We start from the raw sequence: 22,005 nt of genomic DNA, 5'->3' as shown, positions 1-22,005 counted from the left end.
CCCTCGGGGATTGAGAGGAAAAGAGTTTTTCTTTTTGATAGCAAAGTCAGATACTGTGGACAAACTGGGTGTAATTACAGTCCGTTCTTTTATGTAAAGAATCCCTGAAACTCCATATTTCCTGCAGCATTTGATTGTCTTTGGGGGAAAAATAAAAGTTGATGTATTAGAAGAATTAAATTGGATTTTCTGCATCTTTCTTTGGAAGCAAAGGCCCTAAAAAAAGAGCCAGACACCCCGGGAAGGTGCAGATTCTTCAGTTGATGGTGAATTCGAGTGTCAGCGTTCAGAGTGAAAGGACAACAAAGAAAAAAGTTTTCACTGCTTCACAATAAACCCTCTGTGGTGCTTCCCATGTGGCTGTCTGGTTTACAAGTCCCTTTGTTCCATGGGGGAGTTCTGTGTTACATTCTCTGAGTAGATGCTGACTGCAGCGCCCCCCACCGGCTGACCTCTAGAACCTCAGGTCAAGTCAAACAGTAAAATCCCCTCTTTGCTAAAATACATACGAAGTTGCAGGTTAATCTTGTTTTGTCTCTGTGTTCACATAAGTGTTACTGAGTTTCAAAGGAGCTCAACATGCAGCCAGCTGAAACAGTTCAGAGCAATGAGCTGCCACAGTACGCATTTATTTCCTCCAGTGTTGCTGCTCTTTTGCTTCCAGCTACATAAAATGCATCACGAGTCCGGAGGAACCCGAGAGTACAAGAACAAAACTGTAGAATCTGAAAGAAGTAAAAGACACACATGACAACTTTTTAACGACTACTCGGTTACTTTTACTTTATGACATCCAAAACATTTTCACAAGCAGAAAACACAGTATAAAAAAAAATCAATCACAACAACAACAAAAAAATTACGGATTATAAAAGGTACTTTCTCATCAACATAATTACATCTAACTAAAAAAAATATAACTCTGTTCCAGGTACAAAAATAAAAATATTGCTAAACAATACTGACTGACACAAATAAGTTGGCACAGGACCGAGTCCTCTAAACTCACATATATGACACACTCCAAACATGTGGAATATAACACGCAAATACTGAAGCCTAACAAATACATACATGTTTCTTTTTGCAGAAGCTGGAAGCACAACATACAGTATATAACGCCCCTAGGTGTTATGTGCACAGTCCATATACAGCTAACATGTTTCAGCACATGACCTCACATTGAGGACAAATGTTTGTGTGTCATACGTGTTACATTAAGACAATGTTCTCTCCCCTGGAAGCAGCAAACACACAAATGTTGCAAGTTTTTCAATGACAAAGACTTTAGGTAGTTAAGCTGTGTAAAGTCACAATGGATTAAGAGTGACCAACGGTGGGATTGATTAGTTCAAACAGCAGAATTACAGGCTATTTAGGTAAGTTTGATATGATTGGAACATTCTCTTATCAGTGAGCCCCCCTGACCCCTTGATAGTTAAGTCACGGTCCTTTATTTGTTTTGTTTTTCCTTAGGCACTTTTACATTGAGTCTTCAATGCCACACTCGGCTGTATTTTTCAGTGTCAAGGCATCATGAGAGTCCAAGGCATCATGACGTTCTTGTCTCAGTTCAAGCCTCGTGTGGAAGGCAGTGCTAAAAAGAAAAGTATGAAACTTGAATTCTAAAAGGATCTTTTCGAAACACTTTTCTTTACTATTTGTATCAGAAGAACTGTGTAAAATTAAACAGTACAAGGACAAGTTCAAGTTTTAGCCACAACTGCCACACATCACTCACTCACAACACACTCACCGCACTGGTCTTCACGTCATAAACATCTAAGAATAAAAACCCAGTAATTCAGTCACTTGACATTCCAAACATAAACAGGAAATGTTGTGACTGTTTATAAGGACCAGATTATCAGATTATAATTTTGGTATGAAAACACAAATGGATTTCTATTCCAGAGTTGCTGTTTTTTTTATCCACCTGCTGGCACGTGTCCATCTTCCTCTTCACCATGTAGCCATAAAAACAATCAGAGGAGAGAGCCTGTAGGTGCAGCAGGGTGCTGACCCCATCTAAAGGTGGAAGCCTGCAACAACAAGCCCCGCAGCTGGGGAGGGAAGCAAAGCATGCTCAGTCTCGCTCTCGCTACATCGGCCAGCACGTTTTTGTGAGTCTTTTTTCAATGAATATTTTAAGCCCAAAAATCACGCCCACAATTATAAAAGCACTTCATGTAATTTAAACATGCAGTCATGCAAATATAATAGCGCCTTGAGAATTTGTTTTTTACATGACTTTATGCCATCGTGGATTTAATCCAAACTTTTAAAACAGCTCTTTTAACTTCTCCAGCTCTTCCTCATATACATGATCATAAAAAATTGATCCAAATGCAGTCAATAACAGATTTCATAGAACAGTTCACAGTGCTCAGTAGTAATTACCAAATGCGATAAAAGAAAGCCATGGTATAATCTAGACTGAACGTAAACCTTTCACAGATGAAGTGGCGATGGTAGCTGTGTCAGAAAGCTCTGGGCGAGCAATCAGTTTTTACAGTTTCATACTATTCCTTAGTCAAAATAAGTATGTGACACTTATAATATGAAACTAAATGATGCTTGTGATGGCAAATACCGATTCAAGGTGAACAATATTTAAATTGTCTCCGTTTACTTGCATGTACAGGATTGCGGCCTTCATGTAGCTTTTCAGACGACATCAGACACGTCATCTTACCCCCTCTCACAGTAAAAACCCAACTACAGCTTATACCAGAGCCTTCCATCCTCTACTGGTGTAGCAACGAGGCTTTCAGAGATACCGCTGCAGTGTTTCATTCACACACTGGTGCCCTTGTCCCTGAGGGTGGTGATTCGGAGCACAAAGCTTCTGGTGCTCTGCCGGTAGCGTGGCTGGGTGAAGTAGAACAAAATGGGGTCTATAAAGCTGTTCATGCTGGCGAACGGCCTGGTGCTCTTATAGATGATGGAAAACAGGTTTCTGGTCTCACAGGGTGCGTTAGGCAGGGTTCGCACCACCAGGTACAAGGTCTTGGTGAGGTGAAAGGGCAGGAAGCTTATGCAGAACACTGTCGCCACCAAAACGATCATCCTCACTGCCTTGTCCCGTTTCTCGCTGGTCGCTATGCTGACACCCTGGTAGGACACCGGACGGCAGAGGATCTGGGTCATCCTGCAGTAGCACACCATCAGACCCATAAAGGGCAACAGGAAGCCGAGGCAGGTCAGAGCCATGCCGTACGGGTAGTAGTTGACAGACTGCACTGGTGTACTTAAATCATAACAAACGGTGCGGTTTCGCTGGATTCCCGTTGCAGCAAAGTGAAAGGTTGGTGCACAGAGGATGGCGACCACCAGCCACACCCCTCCACAAATATACCACGCCATCTTGCGCCCGCCTCTCTTGTGCCACATTGCGAGAGGATGGCAAATGCCCACGTAGCGCTGCACACTGATGCAGGTGAGGAAGAGGATGCTGCCGTGAAGATTACTAGAACAGGAAAGAATAAATACTGTCAGTTTTAGAATGCTGTTGGATTAACAGCAACAACAACATAACTATCAATTCGCAGCAGGACAAGATCCTCACCTGTAGAACTGAAATCGGACCAGCTTACAGGCAAACTCCCCAAAGGGCCAGTAGTCATTACTCCCATAGTTGTAGATGAGCAGGGGAAGTGACATCACATACAGGAAGTCAGCAATGGCCAAGTTGAGCATATAGATATTGTTTCGGGACAGATTGCGCCCCGTCCTCCAGATCTTCAGGATGACAGCAGCATTAAGAGGAAGACCAAGCACAAAGACCAAAGTGTACACAGAGGGGAGTAAGATACGTTTGAAGTCCTCTTTGTAGGTGCAACGAGGGCCACTGGCCCCACTGGCGTTGCTACCTGTGAGGATTCCATCTGCTGTGTATGGCTCTGTGGGCTGGGGGCTGGTGGTGAAGAAGTCCAAGGAAAAAGATTTAGAGATGAGAGCCTCAGTAGCAAGGGGATCAACAGAATGTGGCATCTTCACATGCTGGAGGAGAGACAAAGAGAGACATGGAGGTTGTTACTTTGACCTGAGAGATGATGTGAATGTACCATTGGATATCATCACAACTTAGAAAGGTCATCAAGTGTTCTCCTGGTGACAGTGGATGCATTTAAACTGGCACAAAGAACTGAAAAGGGTTTTCAGGGATTCACAAAGACTGTAAAATGTAAAAATCTCCACCAGGGGGTGGAAAAGATAAATGTTTGTTTCATTCTCAACATCAGTATTTTCTACATCACATTGTAGCAGTTACTATGGATCCTGTCAAGCAGTCCAGATTTTGACCCCCAGAGAAAGTGAGTAAAGAAAATGCAACTCAAGAAAAATACATTTTTTTGTATAGTTTTAATCCTGAGGGATAAATGGTAATAAAAAAAAACAACAACAACAATGCAGATATACAAAATGGTTTTTCCAAGCTGTCAGTTTTTCCCTTGTGAATTATTGCTCAATACTGATGGATCATTACTTTCTTTCATAATAACTTTTTCAATAATGTATCAGTGAATTAAGCCAATGCTTCACCTAGAGGAATCATGTGGAAAATAAAAAACATTCTTAGTGGCTGAAGTAAAATCTGCAAAATACAGCCATGAGCTGCATGTAATGACGTAAAAGTACCATTTTTAGTATCACAGAGTGGAAAAGAAGAGTAATAATAAATCTCTCAAGCATTGTCCTAGAACCTCATTAACATATTTGCATTTTTTCCACATATACTTGTACTCCATAAAGGATGGTTGCCAAGGAGTAAATAAGAGTAGTTGTCAAGTTTCACCAGACAAACCTCTCATGGGATCACCTTCATTTAGTCATCATGTTCATCTGATCTGTAAACGTGAAGTGAATGCTGCTGCAGTCTATCTCGTCTCCCACTCTTAGTGTCTGGAAATGAAATTAATTGTCATCTAAATCACCATCTCCACCTCTACTGTACCATCTATCACATCCACGTCCTTCCTGGCAGCACGTGGGCGGGTAAGTGATCGGCTTAAGAAACGTCCTCTGTAGCCTTGCCAGACAGTGATTCATGGCATTTCACAACTAACAGCATTTCAGCTGAAAACCCTGTGTGTGCAAATACGCACGAGCTTGTGTGTGTGTGTGTGTGTGTGTGTGTGTGTGTGTGTGTATTTAAGTCAACTCCTCTGTGTGGGTGCGCAGTGACGCATGATTTCATAATTCCTGTTAGAGTAATTGAGGGAGCAGAGTGCCAGCACACCATAAAACGTTCCACTACACTGAACCACAGAGAGGACACTGATGCATAACAAAGGTCAAAAAAAGCACTGACAGTCCTGTTCTGCTGACTCATTTACATTGTTAGTTTGATTTTTGATCAGGCCACCACTTTTTCTCAATAAAAGCCCTGCGACCAACATTCCTGGCTATGTAAAAGCCTAATGACGTCATTGCAGTTGTCCGAGAACACTGCATTTTATAAGGTGCTGTCTGATTTATTATGTAGCTCTGTCATAAAATAAAAAAAAGTGTATGTCTGAGATGTTTGGTCTGCAATCCACACGGTGACTCTCCATTTTTCTCAGACAAGGTGACTTTTTTCTGTATGTAGGTATGAACAGAAGTGGGAAAAGTACGCACAGGCTTTACTTAAGAAGAAGTTCTGATTAAACCCACACGTTTGAGTAAAAGTAGAGAAGTACCCCAGCTTGTTATAGACAACGGTATATTTTAGGCACAGAACTCAGAGTATACATATGTTATCTCACTCTGCAGTACAGCTGAATAACACACGCAGTATTTGTCTGTTTCTCTTGTTATGTCTGCTTCTCTTGTTTTTGTCTGTCATGCATCAAAACCTAAAGTAATGAGCCTGTCATTTGTATCAAGATGTAGACGATAGACAGTTCAGACATTTATGCTCAAATGTAGGAAGTAAAAATAGAAAGTTGTAAATAAATGTTTAAATAAAGTATAGATACCTGAAGTATTAGTACTTTATTACCATGCATCTCTTGGTATGCATATAATGGTCGGTGGAATAAACAAGTGGTGTAAATATCAAGGACCAAAGTGTAGCAGAATGTTCTATTTCCCTCAGCGAAGAGGAAAAAAGGTCTACTTTGTTTCGTATTGTGTCTGACAATACAGCAGGGAAAAATGGGGAAGCAAGAAAAGTGACAACACACTCATTCTGCTCATACAAGCCCTTGCAAGTTTGTTTGACTGCAAAGCAAAGCTAAATCCTGCCAACAGACTCAAGCTCAGATAAGCATCTTCAGTCCCATCTAGAACATCTGTGTCTGGAGCCGCTCATATCACTGGAGATTAACCTTCATTAAATATTCATCGGTAGTTGATTTGGAGCTGGGGATGTGACGAGTGCATGTTCAGGGCTGCTTCCTACTGCCCACAAACATTTGCTCTGATCAAAGCATGGACACCCTGAGAAAAAGAAGTGTCTCTGGTTGTTTTCTACCCAGATCTTGGTACAGCTAAGTGCTACTCAAAGGCTGATGGAACTGTGTAAGGCACAGTTGTCTTTGTGTAGCCGTTTGACACTGTGAAGCAAATACAGTGAGGAGCAGAGACGGCAAAGTAACAGTCTTGCAAGATATAAAACACCAGTTTGGTGATTCTATCAAAGGCATGGCTCATATATCATCACTACTAAAATACTCTGCAACCAGAGTCAAGAGCTTTCCTGGAGAATGCGGGCATCGATCCCGCTACCTCTCGCATGCTAAGCGAGCGCTCTACCATTTGAGCTAATTCCCCTGTGCTACAACTGTGAGAGGCACCACAATTCAATTCTGAAGCATGTGCACCCCCACAGTCCTGTTCACAGCTGCAGCTACACAGCACCCTTACTCTGAACTGTATTCAAATCAAAGTAGTAAGTTTAATACTTCTCACGACCAGATTTCCTCAAGTATATAAGGTTACACAGCCTGTTCAAGGCAGGAACGCAAGAATATTTCAAAGCTGAGCCGGCAGCAGAGTTGGTCACAGCGCCAATCAATGCCAGAGAGGTCAGAGGAGCAACTCACTCGAGATGCAGATGTTGCATGCAGTCATGTCTCTGATTGCACAACACCTGGATGTTGTAAATAAAATCAACTCAGAGGGCCGCACTGCAGTGGCTAAACAAGTTAACAAGTTAAACCTGACAATGATGGTGCCGTTCCACTGTATGGTAGAATGTCTGCAAAAAATGAGGTGTGGATTTTCGATGTTGTAGAGCAAATACGACGAGGAACAGAGATTTTAGATGAAAAACTTCTGAAAATACTCACTCCGGGATGGACATTTAGTGGTGACAGATAAAAATTATCCTGGACAATGCAGGCATCGATCCCACTACCTCTCACATGCTAAGCAAGCACTCTACCATTTGAGCTAATTCCCCACAACCCCATTGAAACAGAGACCAGATCCGAAGTCTGGAATTGCACTCGCATGGTCCTGCTGAGAGGAGTCACATTACTGGTCAGAAACAACGAATGCTGGCAGACCTTGTCACAAAAAAACAAAAATGTGGGAAAACAAAAAGGGTCATCAAGGCTGCATGTAAGTAGCAGCATTATTCTACAGTTAATGTGAGCATTTGCTTAATCATAAATTGTTTTTTTCCTAAACAGGTTCATCAGAAAAACCAGCACTGGAGAATGCGGGCATCGATCCCGCTACCTCTCACATGCTAAGCGAGCGCTCTACCATTTGAGCTAATTCCCCATGTAAAGCTAACCATGAGACACTGATTGAGTTAGTTAACAAAAAGTTCTCATTCTTGGAAGTGCAGTGAACATGAGCAACAGCTGCTGCGGGGGGAGCTTGGCTTTTTGCCTGGTAAATATAGTGAACTGGTAGGTTTTTAAGGATACATTTTGTGTTGTCGTCATGTAAGACTATTGCCAAAATACTCAGCATGTATCAAGTTTTGAAAAGCACACCACCGCTTGAGTGATTTCAACTCAATGCCTGGCATGAGTTAATCAATGTATATTCATGAAACTAGAACACATGTACCAACTGCTTCTTGGCACAACTGATTTCTATAATTAGACTTTGATGGAGGTGTGTGCTCTAGTTTCGCTGGGTCAATATGGGTGTGAAGGAGTCATCTACCATTGCTGTGTGACTCAGTACAAACTATCTTCCTACAGAGTTGCAATACGTCCTAAGACTTGTCCTGAAAACAAGTGTGGGAAATCAACATGTCTTCTGTGCTGAGGCTCTTGTGTGTTTTATTGATGGGAATGAAAGAAAACAGCAGCAGTGGTAGTAAATATTAAAATAATGAATCATCCAGATCATATCTATTGTATTCCGCTAACTCTCACATGCTAAGCGAGCGCTCGACCATTTGAGCTAATTCCCTTCTGCTGGTGCTTGATGACAAGAAACACTAAAGATGAAGTTCTTGGAAGTGCACCCTTACAGAAAGACGTCAAAGTTGCCACCTGTTGTTGTTATTTAAAATGGTGATGTAACAAGCTGAGCGGTAGCTAGATTGAGTTGGGCAAGTTTGAGATGCTGCCACTTACTTTCTCAGTAAGTAACTTTGATATAAATTGACCTTTACGGAAGAAGTATCTTTCAAGACAGTCGATTATCCGATCAAAAACGCACTGGAGAACGGGGGCATCGATCCCGCTACCTCTCGCATGCTAAGCAACCCACCATTTCAGCAAATTCCCCTCCACCTGTGGAGACGTAAAACACTAAAAATGAACTTTTTGGAGGTGCACCCTAAATGGCAGGTATTTTCTTGTTTTTTTTTTTAATGGCGACATAACAAACTTAGTGGTGGCTAGATTGATTCGGGAAAGTTTAAAACAATACAACTTACATTTCTCATCATGAATGTTTGACATAAACTGATCTTTACAGAAGGAGCGTCAGTAAACACTCCTGATAATCCTGTCAAAATCAATTTTGGAGAATGCGGGCATTGATCCCGCTACCTCTCGCATGCTAAGCGAGCGCTCTACCATTTGAGCTAATTCCCCATGCACAAAGAACTCCACAATTGCGGTTCTCTACATTTAGCACTGATTCAAGAGTCACATATGTTTAAGGAAGAATGGAGATTCAAATCCATAGAAGTAAAACACCGTAGTTAGAATAAATTGTTGATTATCAGCCTTGCAAAAAATTAAAGATGTAGAAACATGATGAGAGGTGTTGTTCCATCATTCATGTGTTTTATGGGACATGGAATCATGTGCAAGAACCTTCTGAGGCCAAAGGCAAAATCAACTTTGGAGAATGCGGGCATCGATCCCGCTACCTCTCGCATGCTAAGCGAGCGCTCTACCATTTGAGCTAATTCCCCACTACAAAAAACAGCAAGGGGGGAGAAAAAAAAAACTCTTGCAGAGCACGCCCACAGTGCCCAGCTGGCAGGAGTAATGTTGTTACCAGACGCTGTCTGAGACACCCCGCCTCACTCTGCACCCCAGCCCCCCTCTCATGCTTTGACAAGCCAGACACGCTGCTGCATACTTTAACCACTCGGGCCTGCACAGGGGCACAACCGAAGGTGACACAATATCATTTATAATCCAAGTGAACGTGACAGCAACCCAGGACAAATACAGGAGTTTCTCCATGGAACACGGCAAGCTCGTAAATTAAATGCCACGTTCAATCTTTAATGGTTCTTCAGCATTTAGTTTTAGCTGCATCAGGACTTTTGAACCCTGGTGGCAGTAAATCTACAGCAGTAGATCTCTGGCTATCGCTATCTGACTAATTAATCATCTATCTGATTAAAGCAAAGATCATTTGAAGTGATCTTTAAAGAACGTAAGTATCCGCTTAGTCTTCTATAATCAATATCTATGGCTTTTGGACTGGTGATTGGACATATAAATAGAAACACTGCTCACACGCACACGATGGAAAACTACTGACTCCACAAAACACTTAATAAGTGGGGGCCAATCCTGGTTGAGGATGCGTCATCCACAAGTGGTAAGTGGAATCACAAAGCAACCGTGGCAGATATCAGTTCCTGGTTTGAGCTGTTTTTAATTGCAAAAGAACAGTTGGTGAAATTATTTCATCCTAAACCTGTTTTACACAGAAAGATCTCTTTTATACTTGTTAAAAAATGAGATTTTAGAGAGCAAACTGGTGCTTCACCATAAAAGTGGCCATCTGGAGTGACACTTCGCTTAATAGCACAACACCCGCACCCAATACATCTTGCTGTGTTTTAAAGGAGGCCGCGGTATCGCAACAATGCTGTGACGTTAAATCATGGCTGCTCCTAAACATCATTACCATTTGTTGATTAAATCTTGGACTGAATGACATCCACAATATTCCAGAGCTTAGCAACTTCAAATATTATGCTTTGTCTCATCAACGTTCCGAAAGGGTAAAAGTGGAGAGAAGAGTGGAGAAAAGCAAATCTCTGACACTCCATATACACAAACACTCAGATACACGGTACGTTGTTCCCGTTAACTCTGGCAAGTATTCTGTGTCTCAGGCTGGTTTCAGAGACATCACAGGTAACAAGCTGTCTGTGGCAAATTAACACACACACACACACACACACACACACACACACACACACACACACACACACACACACACACAGTCTCTACACAAACACTCTCTCGATTAAACACAGAGCAAGCGATAAGCAGTGCAGTACAACACTCATTCTTTAGCTGTGATTAATTTGAAAAAACCAAATACAAAATGTCAAGGACGGAGACCCTAACCAATATTTCCTTTTGGACGGTAGTATTGGTGGACATTGGCTCATCAGCTGTGTTGTGTCAATGGTGTTCAGTATGAAAACTTATCTTTTTTACCATAAAGTGTTACCTTAATGCAGACCTGAAGGTTGCGGCCAAACGGCTGCAGTCGTGGCTGCAGCTGCATCCTCAGGGTACCGCTGCAATGTACTGATCCTCTCTGCTAATATAGTTACACAAATTGGAGCCTATCAATCTTGCTGAAAAAAAAAGAGAACATTTTAAATTTATCAGCTGCACCATAAATAGATTAATGGGTGATGAGACAGGCCGGTGTTTGACGCAAGCGCCCTGCTCAACAAATGGTCAAGAAGAGACTATAAGAACTGTCTGTCATATGAACTGAAATCAGCCAATAAACAACTTCAAAAGTTTCCTCGGAAGATGCACATATTATATTTAGCAATCCGAGCGAGAACATTGGAGCTAATCCTACTTTCTTGGCCTCCTCTGAAAAATCATGTATTGGTGGAGAAAGGTTCCAAAAGCTTAACAAATATGGGCATTGAAGACAGAGGCGGTCACGCATGTGTAGGAAACCCCTTCTGACGGATTCTAAAAACCATTTTCTTGTACTGAAGAAGTTCAGATGGGAATCTGAAGCTGAAATACGAAGCACTCTGTTAGTAATAATCTGTCGTAACTTGCAGTCAAAAACACGCTGAAACAAGTTGCTGTGAGCAGTATTTCATTAGGCATGTTAAGACTAACTGACAGCTCAGGCAAGAAAGTGTCAGAAACAGAGGCAACATGAGCACCCCGTCCAGTTTTCTGAGGCGGCATGGGGGGGGGGCGTCCCAACAGCTGGGAACACGTGCAAATATAAACAAAACAGCTTGATTTGGAACATGTGCACGGAATGCAAAGCTCGCCGTACCGCCGAGGAGATGCCACCTATCAGCAAGGCTGATGAACAGCTCTCCCAACAAAGACGTATGATCAGTCTCAGATACAACCTAAAACACGCCAACCGCATTCCTTTGGATGGTTTTAAGACGGGAGCGCATCGCTCTTTGAATGCTATATCAGCAGCATAAAATGATCTTAAAGTATAGATCATGGCAGTTGTTGCAGAGACGGTCCAGCAGAAATAACTATTCTGAGAGGCATGACCATGAAAACTCTGTCCAGAAACAATTCTTCAGCCGACATATTTCTCTGATCAGTGTGGAAACTGCTCATGGCGTCTGTTCCCACAGCTCCTGTCTCAACGAAAACTATGTCAGCTGCTCAGATAAGTTACATCTGACGGTTCGGGCCAAGCAACACTTCATAAACCGTTCTCCACACGAGAAAGTGGCCTCACCACACGCCTGCCCCCCGTGCTCCTTAACATGAGTAGGAATAAGAGAGGGACTCACAATATGACACAATCACAATTTCCCCAACAATAACGATGGTATCACAATGCAGCCATTCTGCAATAATCTCTGCAACGAGTCATCATCAAAGCCTCACAATCTCTGTGTAACTACGTCAGACACCAACTGCTGTGATATAAATATTGATAGTCAGTTGCCATTGTTTCAGTCTTTTTTTATCGCAAATACTGACATTTCATCCCACCGCTACTCACTGAGCTCAACGCCACCGCGTGACTCTCTCTGCATTTCACAGTAGATGGAGTTTATGTCTGCGGGGGCATCCCCACACAGCAGGAAGGATGCATGCAGCGCACGACGTTTCAAATGTTATCAGTCACAATTATTCGAATGCCTATAGTGGAACAAGTCATTTTAGAGAAGTTGGGGGACGATCAAAACTATTTGTTGCAACAGCAATGATGGAGAAGGCCGCAGCGTCGAAGTTGCCATAACAACCAGGAAACGGTTCCAGCAGAGCTCTGTAATATTAGACCAGACACTTCATTATAAGTCCAAGAAAATCACACAAACGTGAATAAATCACATTAAGTTTTATTGTTGAATGTTACTGAACCCAAATGTAATGCACGCACAATTCTGATGGGTAAATACTTCTATTTCCAACCCTAACCCGCAAGGCAAGCTCTTTTAATCACATTAGCATCCTCAGTTATCACATTACATGAGTGCTCGCTGGAGTCATTAAAGAGGAATTTAATATCATCCAACGCCACAACAAAGTGAGCACAATTTGATCTGTTTCAAATGCTAAACAAATCAAAGAAGAGGGTGGAAATGTAGACGTCCAGTGGGTCAGGCTCCATCAGCACAGAAGGAGATCATAATAGAAGAGCTCTAAAGATTAGGGGTGCAACGGTTTACGGTTTAAAACCGAACCGTACGGTTCGCCCTGTACGGTTCAATTCGCCTTAATGAAGCGCGCTATTTCGGTTTTGCAATTAATTCATTTCTAACAGCTGTGGGATGGATTTGTCTCGCTCTGTGTGCCTGTGTGAGCTGCTGCACAGCTCTGCACAAAGTCCCGCCCCCCGCGAGTAAATATCCAATCACTGTCAAGCACCTACTGTGTGATAGGAGCCGAGCAACGGCTCTCGCTTAGGAGCGAAATTTCACTCACACAAGCTGAAACACGGGAACGAGAGAGAGAGAAGAAAAAGGAAAAAAATGGCGAGCGGAGGGGTACAGACGCCAACATTTGAAGAAGCACCGGCTTCATTTAAATCTGCTGTGTGGGGACATTTCGGATTCCCCGTTTGTTATAACGACGAGGGAGATAAAAGAGTCGAAAAAATTAAAACCATGTGCAGGCATTGCTCAGCGCTAGTCCCCTACGCTAATGGGAACACTTCCAACATGGGTCAACACCTCAGTCGTCACCACCCAGAGATATCACTCTCTCAGAGCAGGTCAGCCACGACGTTAACACCAGCGAAAACGCAGAGGTCTATCAAAGATGCGTTCCAACAGCCCTACAGCGTGAATTCAGACAAACACAAGAAAATAACACGTGCAGTGGGGCTGTGCATTGCTAAAAATATGCAGCCATATTCCGTGGTTGAGGATGCGGGGTTTAATAATTTACTCACAACGCTGGATCCACGTTATGTTGTTCCCTCGCGGACATATTTTTCAGACACCGTAATCCCTGACATTTATGATACTGCACGCAAAGACATTGAAGACGATTTAGCGAAAGCACATAGCTTCGCATTGACTACTGATAGCTGGACGTCCCGTGCCACAGAAAGTTACCTAACGGTGACGGTCCACTACATGTTGAATTGGGATATGAAAAGTGCAGTCCTGCAAACTCGCCACATGTACGAAGGCCATACCAGCGCCAACTTAGCTGACGAATTGTGCACAGCAGTGGATGAGTGGAAGTTAAAGCGGCCGAATATTACCATCCCAGTCACCACAGATAATGCACCTAACATTGTCAACGCGGTGAATGAAGCTAAGGGACTAGGGCCACAGATAGGCTGCTTTGCCCACACTGTTAATCTCGCAGCCAAGAGAGCACTGTCAAACAACCCTGCTGTGTCCCGCCTCCTGGGGAAAGTGAGGAGAGTGGTCAGTTTCTCTCACAAAAGCACCACAGCCAACTGTGTTTTGAAAGAGAAACAAAAATCACTCAATTTGAAGGAACCGATGTTAGTTCGTGATGTCAGCACTCGCTGGAATTCAACACATGACATGTTGAAGCTAAGATATGTGGAACATCAGCCTGCCATCTATTCGACCAAAGAGTGAAGAAGAATGTCACCAAGGACATGGCAGTGCTGAATGATGATGAACAAAGACTGGCAGAACAACTCATTCAAGTACTGCAACCTCTGAAGAAAGTGACAAAAATCATGAGCAGCAAAACAATCCCCACTACTTCAATGATCCTCCCTCTGAAGGACATTATCTTGAAAGCCATGGTACCAGGAGGAGAGGACACCACAGCAATCAGAGATGCTAAAGCAGCCATTACAAAGGACCTGGAAAAAAGGTACACAGTCCCAGACCTCCAAAAGTACCTCCTAAAAGCCACAGCCCTGGATCCCAGGTTTAAATCACTGCCATTCATTGACGAACCATCCCGTTCCCAACTCTTCAGTGATCTCACCACAGAAATCCTGGAGCATGAACAGCAGGTATTACTTGATTAATTTTATGATTTCTTTATATTGGATATTTTTATTGTCACAGATGCATATATTCTGCATTTGTAAAATCTATTTAGAGGACCACATTAAAAAAAACATTGTTATTGTTCTATCTTGCAGAGCCAAGTAGCAGAGGCAGAGAATGAAGCAAGGCCATCCACATCATCCACAGAAGAATGGAGTCCATCCCCCTCCCCTCCCCAGAAGAAGTCAGCTATGGCAGAGATATTTGGAGAGGTCTTTAAAACACAGCAGGCACAGGCCAGGCCCCTTCACCTGCTAGTTGAGGAGGAAGTCACTCAGTACGTGTTAGGGGACTGTTTGGATGTGGACGGCAATCCCTTTAAATGGTGGGAGAAGGAAGAGGGCAAGTTCCCCCGTTTGGCAAAAGTTGCTCAAAGGCACTTCTGTGTTCCAGGAACCTCTGTTCCAAGCGAGAGAGTTTTCTCCACTGCAGGGGACATTGTCAGTGCATGCCGCTCTCGCCTTGATCCAGACAATGTCGACAGGCTTGTGCTTTTGCAGAAGAATCTCAAACTAGAAAAAAAGAAATAATTGCTAATAATTATCTATCCTCAGTATCAAACCGTAACTGATGTTGCACTTTTGAGTTTACATAGCTTATACTGTATTGAAGTATTTGTTCATTTAAAATAGGCAATATTTTTATTTATTTATTTGTTGCTGCTGCTGGCCATTTTATTTTTGTTATTGTTGAAACTGTTGTTTATATGTGTCAGTTCACTCAGTCGATTAAGTTAATGTGCAATTTTTCTTTTGAAAGTATTTTCAGTACTATGTGTGTAATGTACACAGTACATAGTAAATCTTATTTCAGTAGCCAAAGAGCTAAGAGGCACTTTAACAGTTTAAAATGTTTATACTTGAAAGCAAAATAAAGGGAGTCTTTCGGAAAATCAAACTTCTTGTTTTTTTTTAACGCAAAACACAAACCGAAACCGTGATCCCAAAACCGAGGTTCAAACCGAACCGTGGGATAACTGAACTGTTGCACCCCGACTAAAGATGTATTCAGTTGATGCACGAGACAACAAAGTGTCAACCGTCTGAAAAACGGACAAATATTTTCCTGTTTTTTAGCCACCGACACGCTTGTCTTTGAGCAGCAATAATCACAGGTGGCGTGTAGTGTTGCTAGACAAGCACTAGGTCAATCATGAGTCGCTGACACACACTTTTCATCACTCAAAGTAGCACTTCTCCTGCAGCTCTGTGGTTGTCACGGGTTTGTGGTGCAGATGGGATGTGAATGTAGCTCTGGTGAAAGCAGATTTAGTTCTGCGAGGCGAAGAAGGGTGAATGTCTTTCTACAGACTGAATTATACGGTCATTTTTTCAACATTCGTGCTGGTTTCTTTGGTTCCCATAAGACAAATTGATTGAAGCTGACTCTCTAAATCCTACTCAGATAGAGGACGAATGAGATTCTGCACTAAAGATAACAGCAACTGTGCCAAAGCTGTGTGGCAAGAGTGCCAGGGCGTTACACATGAGAGCCCATCTAAGTGGCTCCTGTATATCACGTCTGCATTTATACAGCTTGGCCTTCCTGGAGTCACATGGTCCACATACACTATCTAGCTCTTGTATGTTCGCCTGGAGGTGCTAAAATATACATAGATAGAAACACTAATGCTGAATATTTTACAGGACTGAAACTAATACTAAAAACTACTATTTTCATTACCACCTGCACTGTCTGCTTTGATCGTGACACCAACGTAAACGCAACTCTATTTTTTCATTCAGGCTTTATATGTTAATTTATATTCTATCCAAGTCCAACAAATAAAACATCAGAAATCTGAAAACAGAGTTAATCAAATTAAGGAGGGGAAAAATAGACCAAGAAATTTGGAAAGCATGCAAAACAACAATAAGACACAAATTTACACTGGGATTGACATTAGCTATCAGTCAAAAGGATCTTTTTAACATCTTTGCCAAACCCACAAGCGCATTTCCAAAAAGAAGAAGGGGGCAGAAAAAAATAAAACCAAAAGCTCACAAAACCGACAGAAAGCCTGAGAACTGAGAGAGAAACAGAAAGCTGAACCACGGAGGTAAATGATGCTCTGCCTCTGTCACTGAACCAGCAGGACGGGCTGACAAAGTGGGGAGAAGCAAAGGAAGGGCGAGAGGGAGCATCTCATGATTCAATGTGTGACTTCTGAAAGCCAGACTCCCTCTCCACAGAGACAGTTTAAAAAAAATTAAAAAAAAAAAAACACCCACCGAGAAAACCAGCGTAAATGGAGCTGCTTGGCTGAAACCACACTCGACTCAACCTGAAACATCTGTTGTCACGGACTGCAGTGTGAGGAAGTTCACACAACCGAAGAAAGTCTTCTACAAAATCTGGTCACGCTGATATTCTTCAGACATGAGAGAAAGAGAAGAAAGCAGAGATGAATTTGTCCCAACATATGGAAGTAATCCCATGCTCACGCTAGAGTCAAGGCTGTAGGATACTATTGCTAACAGAGTAAATGCTAGTCAAGGAGGAAGACAATGCTGAAGAGGAGCATCTGCTCGTCCACTCCTCTCTGCCCCTATAAGCCATTAACATCAGAAGGATCCACTGGGTCAAAGGTCACAGCACTCCAGAACAAATGCTTCAATAAACCATGACTTGGAGGGAAGGAGGTCTGATGGAGCTGCACGCAGGGGTGCAACGCACTGAGAACAAGACCCTGCTTCACTGGGTGCGACTGGTGGTTTTAATATCTACAGGAGTGAACCTAGAACAATATTGACCACATGCAACATTTTCATATGGGGGTTTGATATATAAGACATATGCAGCCAATATCTAATAACTATTTGTTAGCATTTCATAAGCTGAAGACAGAATATGTTAAAGGCACATTAACCAGAGGTCAAAGAGAAGTTAAGAGTGGCCAAAATAAAAATATATATATTTCTTTGAAATGAAACAGATTACATGAAAATCTTGGTTCAGCTCTGAGTACATACAAAAAACTGTTTAGTGTTATTGTGTCTTTCTGTAGACTGCAAAAACTACAAGGGGGGGGGGGGGGGGGGGGTTGGTGGTGCGGTCCATGGGTCAACATGTGGTAAACGAGTCCAGCATCCAAACAGCCTTGGGGGTTTTGACCTCATCGGCTGTGGGTGGTTTCCGAGTGACCGTCGGTTGTGATAGGCTTTACAGGAGCGAAAACAAACACCTCTCAGCAGGCGCATTTGAAAGGGAAGCACCCCGATGTGTTTTGGTGCAGGACCTGGTATTTCTACCGATCCTGGCGGTACTTTTATTTCCCATGCGATGTTAACACGTGAACACCCCAGCGAGACTTTCCGCCGCAGCGATGCCACACGAACTCGTCTATTCCAGTGGCATTTCTTTGTCGCTCAGACAGAAGGTGCGATATTTTTCAGAAGGAATCTTACCTTGAGGCGCTGTAAGATAAGAAAGCGGGACCATCAACAAGTTGGCGGGGGTCCACAGCACCAGCGGGACTCTCGCTCCTTCTTCTGCCCGGTGACGACTCGTACTAGTGTGGAGAAACAACTTCAGACAGCGAGTTACTCCTGGTGGTCGTCCAACCTGCAAAGAAGTTACTCACTCTGGACACTCACACACACACACACACGCACGCACGCACACACGCACACACACAGTGTTGTCTGCTGCCGCGCCACCCACTGCACCACGGCGCGTGTTAGAATTGGGACCACGCACGCGCAATACGTCTTTAACCGCAGCAAGGAAACGAACTGAAATACTAACACAAAGTACTGGGATATATGTAGTTCTATTCCTCATGGCAAACAGTAAAACAGGAGGCTAAATGAAATAATATGTTTTCTTACCTTAATTGCTATCGACCTCCAGGCGCCATGCAAGTGTCAGACCTGTGGGAAGCTCAGCCCCGATGGTAGGTGACACGCTCCTTTACTGGATAGTACCTCATGGTGACTTGATACATCATACCTGTTATCTTGAATAATTTATCTAAATCCAGATGAACCTGTAATAGCTTGTCCTCTGTCTCTAACAGAAAGGTTCAAGCAAAAAGTAAATATTGCAAACAACAAAGCTGTGTGCAGACGTACGAGTCCTGCAGTGAACAGTAGTCCCTTACAAAACCATTAGTTTCACTTATCCACCTGTCCTCTGCCGCACAAAGAGCTGGAACTTGCTTTGGAAAACTTGCAAACAAAGCGCTGGTGATTCACACATTGGAAACTGATATGTTTTATTTGCAGTGGGCTGTGCAGGACAAAGCTCTGACCAGAACAGAGGACAGACACAACACATGGCTTCAGCTCAGCTTAGTTCCCTCTGTCTGTGTCTGCAAGCACAACTTTTGGCCCTAATTCACTTAGGAAACTAAAGGGGAAGTGAAATTTCATTGGACTGGAGCTGCATGGCATCATCAGACAGGCGAAACAGATCTGACATTGTTTTCTGTTGCAAATTCTCTGTGGGCATCACCACCGCTGTTTATCCATCCATTGTCTTCTGCTTATTCCTATTAATAAGGGTCGCGGGGGGGCTGGAGCCTATCCCAGCGTCAACGGGCGAGCGGCGGGGTTCACCCTGGACAGGTCACCAGTCCATCGCAGGGCCAACACATATAGACAGACAACCATTCACACTCACATTCACAGCTACGGTCAATTTAGAGTATCAATCAGCCTAGTCCCCAATTGCATGTCTTTGGGTGGTGGGAAGAAGCTGGAGTACCAGAGAGAACCCACGCAGGAACAGGGAGAACATGGAGACTCACACAGAAAGATCCTGTGCCCGAGCCAGGACTCGAACCCAGAACCTTCTTGCTGTGAGGCCACAGTGCTGACCACTGCACCACCGTGCAGCCCTCTGCTGTTTACAATTCTACAATTTCATGTAGCAGACGCTGTTGTCCAAAGCGACGTACAACACAGGCAAGAATTCAGACTTAAGGAAAAACCCATAGTAGCGCAAAAGTGCTTCAGTTGTGATTTGGTCACAGGTAGTGCCATCTAGTGGCAGAAGAAGTGTCGCCCCCCCCCCCCCCTTTTTTTTTTTTTACAAACATACAACATCACACAACACAGTTAGTGCAACATAATCACTAAGTGCTGGGTCCTGGACCCTCTGACTTATTCTACCCCACAGGACAGAGAGGAGAAGAGTCAGGTTCAGTGCCTCAGTGCTCTCTGAACAATTGAGTCTTCAATCGTCTCTTAAAAGTAGAAAGGGACTCAGCAGAACGCACAGAGTTCAGTAGTTCGTTCCACCATTTGGGAACAACAGAAGAGAAGAGTCTGGCTAGGGATTTGGAGCAGCGCTGGGCTGGAAGCACCAGGCGTCTTTCGCATGTCATTTCGCATTTATCTATCTATCTATATATCTATATCTATATCTATCTATATATCTATATCTATCTATAGATATATATATATATCTATAGATATATAGATATATATAAAATTGTATCTCTAGTATTGTGTAGTTAAATCAATTTCATTACTTGGACAAAGCAGCAGATGATTTTAAGTGGTGAACTGGCAGTCTGCCTTATGTAATCCTTATTATGGCTGTGAAACAAGTAGCTGCAAGATAAAGGTAAAGTAGACGTATATTGCCAGGATGAAACTAAATGAGAAATGGCCAAAACAGGATGCTACTGTGATACTCTCTCCACCCCCCCACCCCCCACCCCACACACACACACACACACCAATGCTAAATGCTCCCTGTCAAAGGGCTCAAATTGTTCCAGAAGTGTGGTTTATCACTCTTAAAGGGCCTGAACTCGCCTATGGAGACAACCAAATGACGGATGTACTTTTCCCTTTTATTCCATTACATCTAAAATAAAGAAACTGTGCTCTTTGGCTACATTTGCTTTAAACTGCTACAGTTGCAACATGTTACACTATGTTGCACTGAAGTCATTCTTCAGAAATGTGATTTGATGTCTAAACACGGGGAAAGAAGTTGGTTGAGTGGATAATACCACATCAGTGTTTCCTTACATTTTTGTACATTCATCAACTCAAATGGCCTTTTTTTAACGTTTAAGTTTCAAGCAAATACTTTTTGAACATATTTAAGAGGTCCAACTTTGATCTTAGATTATGTGATGAGTTCCATTAGCTAATGCTAACTTCCAGTGAAGTCACTCTGAGACATTTAGTAGGCTACTTAAATGTCAGCGTTCTGAAACAGAGTGATTGGGCTTAAATAAGAGAGTGCACTAGAGAGTGACCCTGAACATGGATCATTTTGAAGTGCAATCCAAAAAAAGTAGGAAACATTTGCACCAAGTCCAGCTCTGGTTACATAAATGTGTCTGTGCCCGAAAAGGACCCATTTCCTCAGTGGTCGTAAGTGCTTCTGTGTCTCAAGCACAATATCTAATGTCCTTAAAGCAGAATATAATAACTCCCTCGACTCAGTCCTCGATGGCAAGAAAAAAAACATTCATTTGATACTTGGATCAATACCTCTGGAACAGACGTATGGGGGCAAAAAAAAACATGGTATAAAGTCCAACTCCATGTTGTCTTTTCCTTTGGTTTTCTGCCACTAGAATTTATTTGATGCCATGAGAGCAGCAGACATCTTTAAATAGCCCAGGTTGTAGTGAAAAGATGGTATCAGTTACAACTTCATCTGACCGAACTCAATTTGTGAGAGATCAGAGGCGCCAGCGGACTGAAAAAGTAGACAAGAGCCCCCAGGAATAGAAAATACTATTTCTGTTACATATGTTTAATGTGTAATTATGACCATTATTCCAATAACAGAAGCATGGGCTGACATGGATGAGTCTATTTGCAGTTAACTGGAAACCTTGGGGGATCCCAGATGGACAGGTTCTTGCTTTTGTCTGTGTCATAACTCACTGGGATTTTATGGGCCTTTCTATCGAACTCTTATTTGATTTGTTGTTCCTGTTCAGGATCCGGCTGATGATGTGCAGACACAACAGAGACACAGATGGCAAAGGCAAAGTCATTTTCAGGGACGTCCCAAGAAGCTCTGGTTGAATAACGTCGCCTTAAGCGGCGACGCGCGTCTCTTGTGTTTTAAAGAAAGTGGAACAGTGAAATAATTCCACACCTGCACCAGCTCAACACGATACAGTCTCCTAAATGTCAAAGACTGCTGTAACAACTGTCAAGATGGCGTGTTATTATTTATGACCCCCAGTTCCAGTTTAACGTGACTGC

The 22,005-nt window shown here is 42.9% G+C and overlaps 3 protein-coding genes and 3 non-coding genes across 9 annotated transcripts; 2 read left to right on the top strand and 4 right to left on the bottom strand.

The window, feature by feature from the left end:
- Positions 1-665: 665 nt before the first annotated feature.
- p2ry6 (pyrimidinergic receptor P2Y6) lies at positions 666-19,222 on the bottom strand. 4 transcript variants are annotated; one of them, XR_015118121.1, is made up of 4 exons: positions 18,229-19,218; positions 3,569-4,002; positions 1,937-3,469; positions 666-1,597 (listed from the first exon to the last, which is right to left on the bottom strand). XR_015118121.1 is itself a non-coding variant. In XM_086215753.1 (4 exons), exons 3-4 carry the CDS (start codon positions 3,991-3,993, stop codon positions 2,797-2,799), a joined length of 1,098 nt encoding a protein of 365 aa, XP_086071879.1. In that variant the 5' UTR covers positions 3,994-4,002; positions 17,053-17,192; positions 18,229-19,222; the 3' UTR covers positions 666-2,796. The 4 variants fall into 4 exon arrangements, 3 of the variants coding, with proteins under 3 accessions (XP_086071879.1, XP_086071880.1, XP_086071878.1); XM_086215753.1 differs by adding an exon at positions 17,053-17,192 and having other exon boundaries at positions 666-3,469; positions 18,229-19,222; XM_086215754.1 differs by having other exon boundaries at positions 666-3,469; positions 3,569-3,741; positions 3,873-4,002; positions 18,229-19,221.
- trnaa-agc (transfer RNA alanine (anticodon AGC)) lies at positions 6,687-6,759 on the bottom strand. Its single transcript has one exon. It is a non-coding gene; the product is annotated as a tRNA-Ala (tRNA).
- On the bottom strand, positions 8,921-8,993 carry trnaa-agc (transfer RNA alanine (anticodon AGC)). The gene has a single exon. It is a non-coding gene; the product is annotated as a tRNA-Ala (tRNA).
- On the bottom strand, positions 9,247-9,319 carry trnaa-agc (transfer RNA alanine (anticodon AGC)). Its single transcript has one exon. It is a non-coding gene; the product is annotated as a tRNA-Ala (tRNA).
- LOC147254172 (E3 SUMO-protein ligase ZBED1-like) lies at positions 13,307-14,395 on the top strand. The gene has a single exon (XM_086215670.1). It carries the CDS (start codon positions 13,307-13,309, stop codon positions 14,393-14,395), a length of 1,089 nt encoding a protein of 362 aa, XP_086071796.1.
- On the top strand, positions 14,416-15,351 carry LOC147254171 (E3 SUMO-protein ligase ZBED1-like). Its single transcript, XM_086215668.1, has 2 exons — positions 14,416-14,784; positions 14,917-15,351. The coding sequence occupies exons 1-2, from the start codon at positions 14,416-14,418 to the stop codon at positions 15,349-15,351; spliced, it is 804 nt and encodes a 267-aa protein (XP_086071794.1).
- Positions 19,223-22,005: the final 2,783 nt, after the last annotated feature.

This window comes from Aulostomus chinensis, chromosome 10, assembly GCF_037954235.1.
Source record: "Aulostomus chinensis isolate RoL2024-O1b breed Wild chromosome 10, RoL_Achi_v1.0, whole genome shotgun sequence".
NCBI classification, from domain to species: domain Eukaryota; kingdom Metazoa; phylum Chordata; class Actinopteri; order Syngnathiformes; family Aulostomidae; genus Aulostomus; species Aulostomus chinensis.
This window is presented reverse-complemented; position numbering and strand designations above follow the sequence as displayed.

Coding starts and splice junctions, on each gene's coding strand:
- p2ry6 (XM_086215753.1), bottom strand. CDS start 3,993: ATGCCACATTCTGTTGATCCCCTTGCTACTGAGGCTCTCATCTCTAAA. Junction 3,470..3,568: donor GTCCGATTTCAGTTCTACAG/GTGAGGATCTTG, acceptor TTCCTGTTCTAG/TAATCTTCACGGCAGCATCC.
- LOC147254172 (XM_086215670.1), top strand. CDS start 13,307: ATGGCGAGCGGAGGGGTACAGACGCCAACATTTGAAGAAGCACCGGCT.
- LOC147254171 (XM_086215668.1), top strand. CDS start 14,416: ATGGCAGTGCTGAATGATGATGAACAAAGACTGGCAGAACAACTCATT. Junction 14,785..14,916: donor TCCTGGAGCATGAACAGCAG/GTATTACTTGAT, acceptor TCTATCTTGCAG/AGCCAAGTAGCAGAGGCAGA.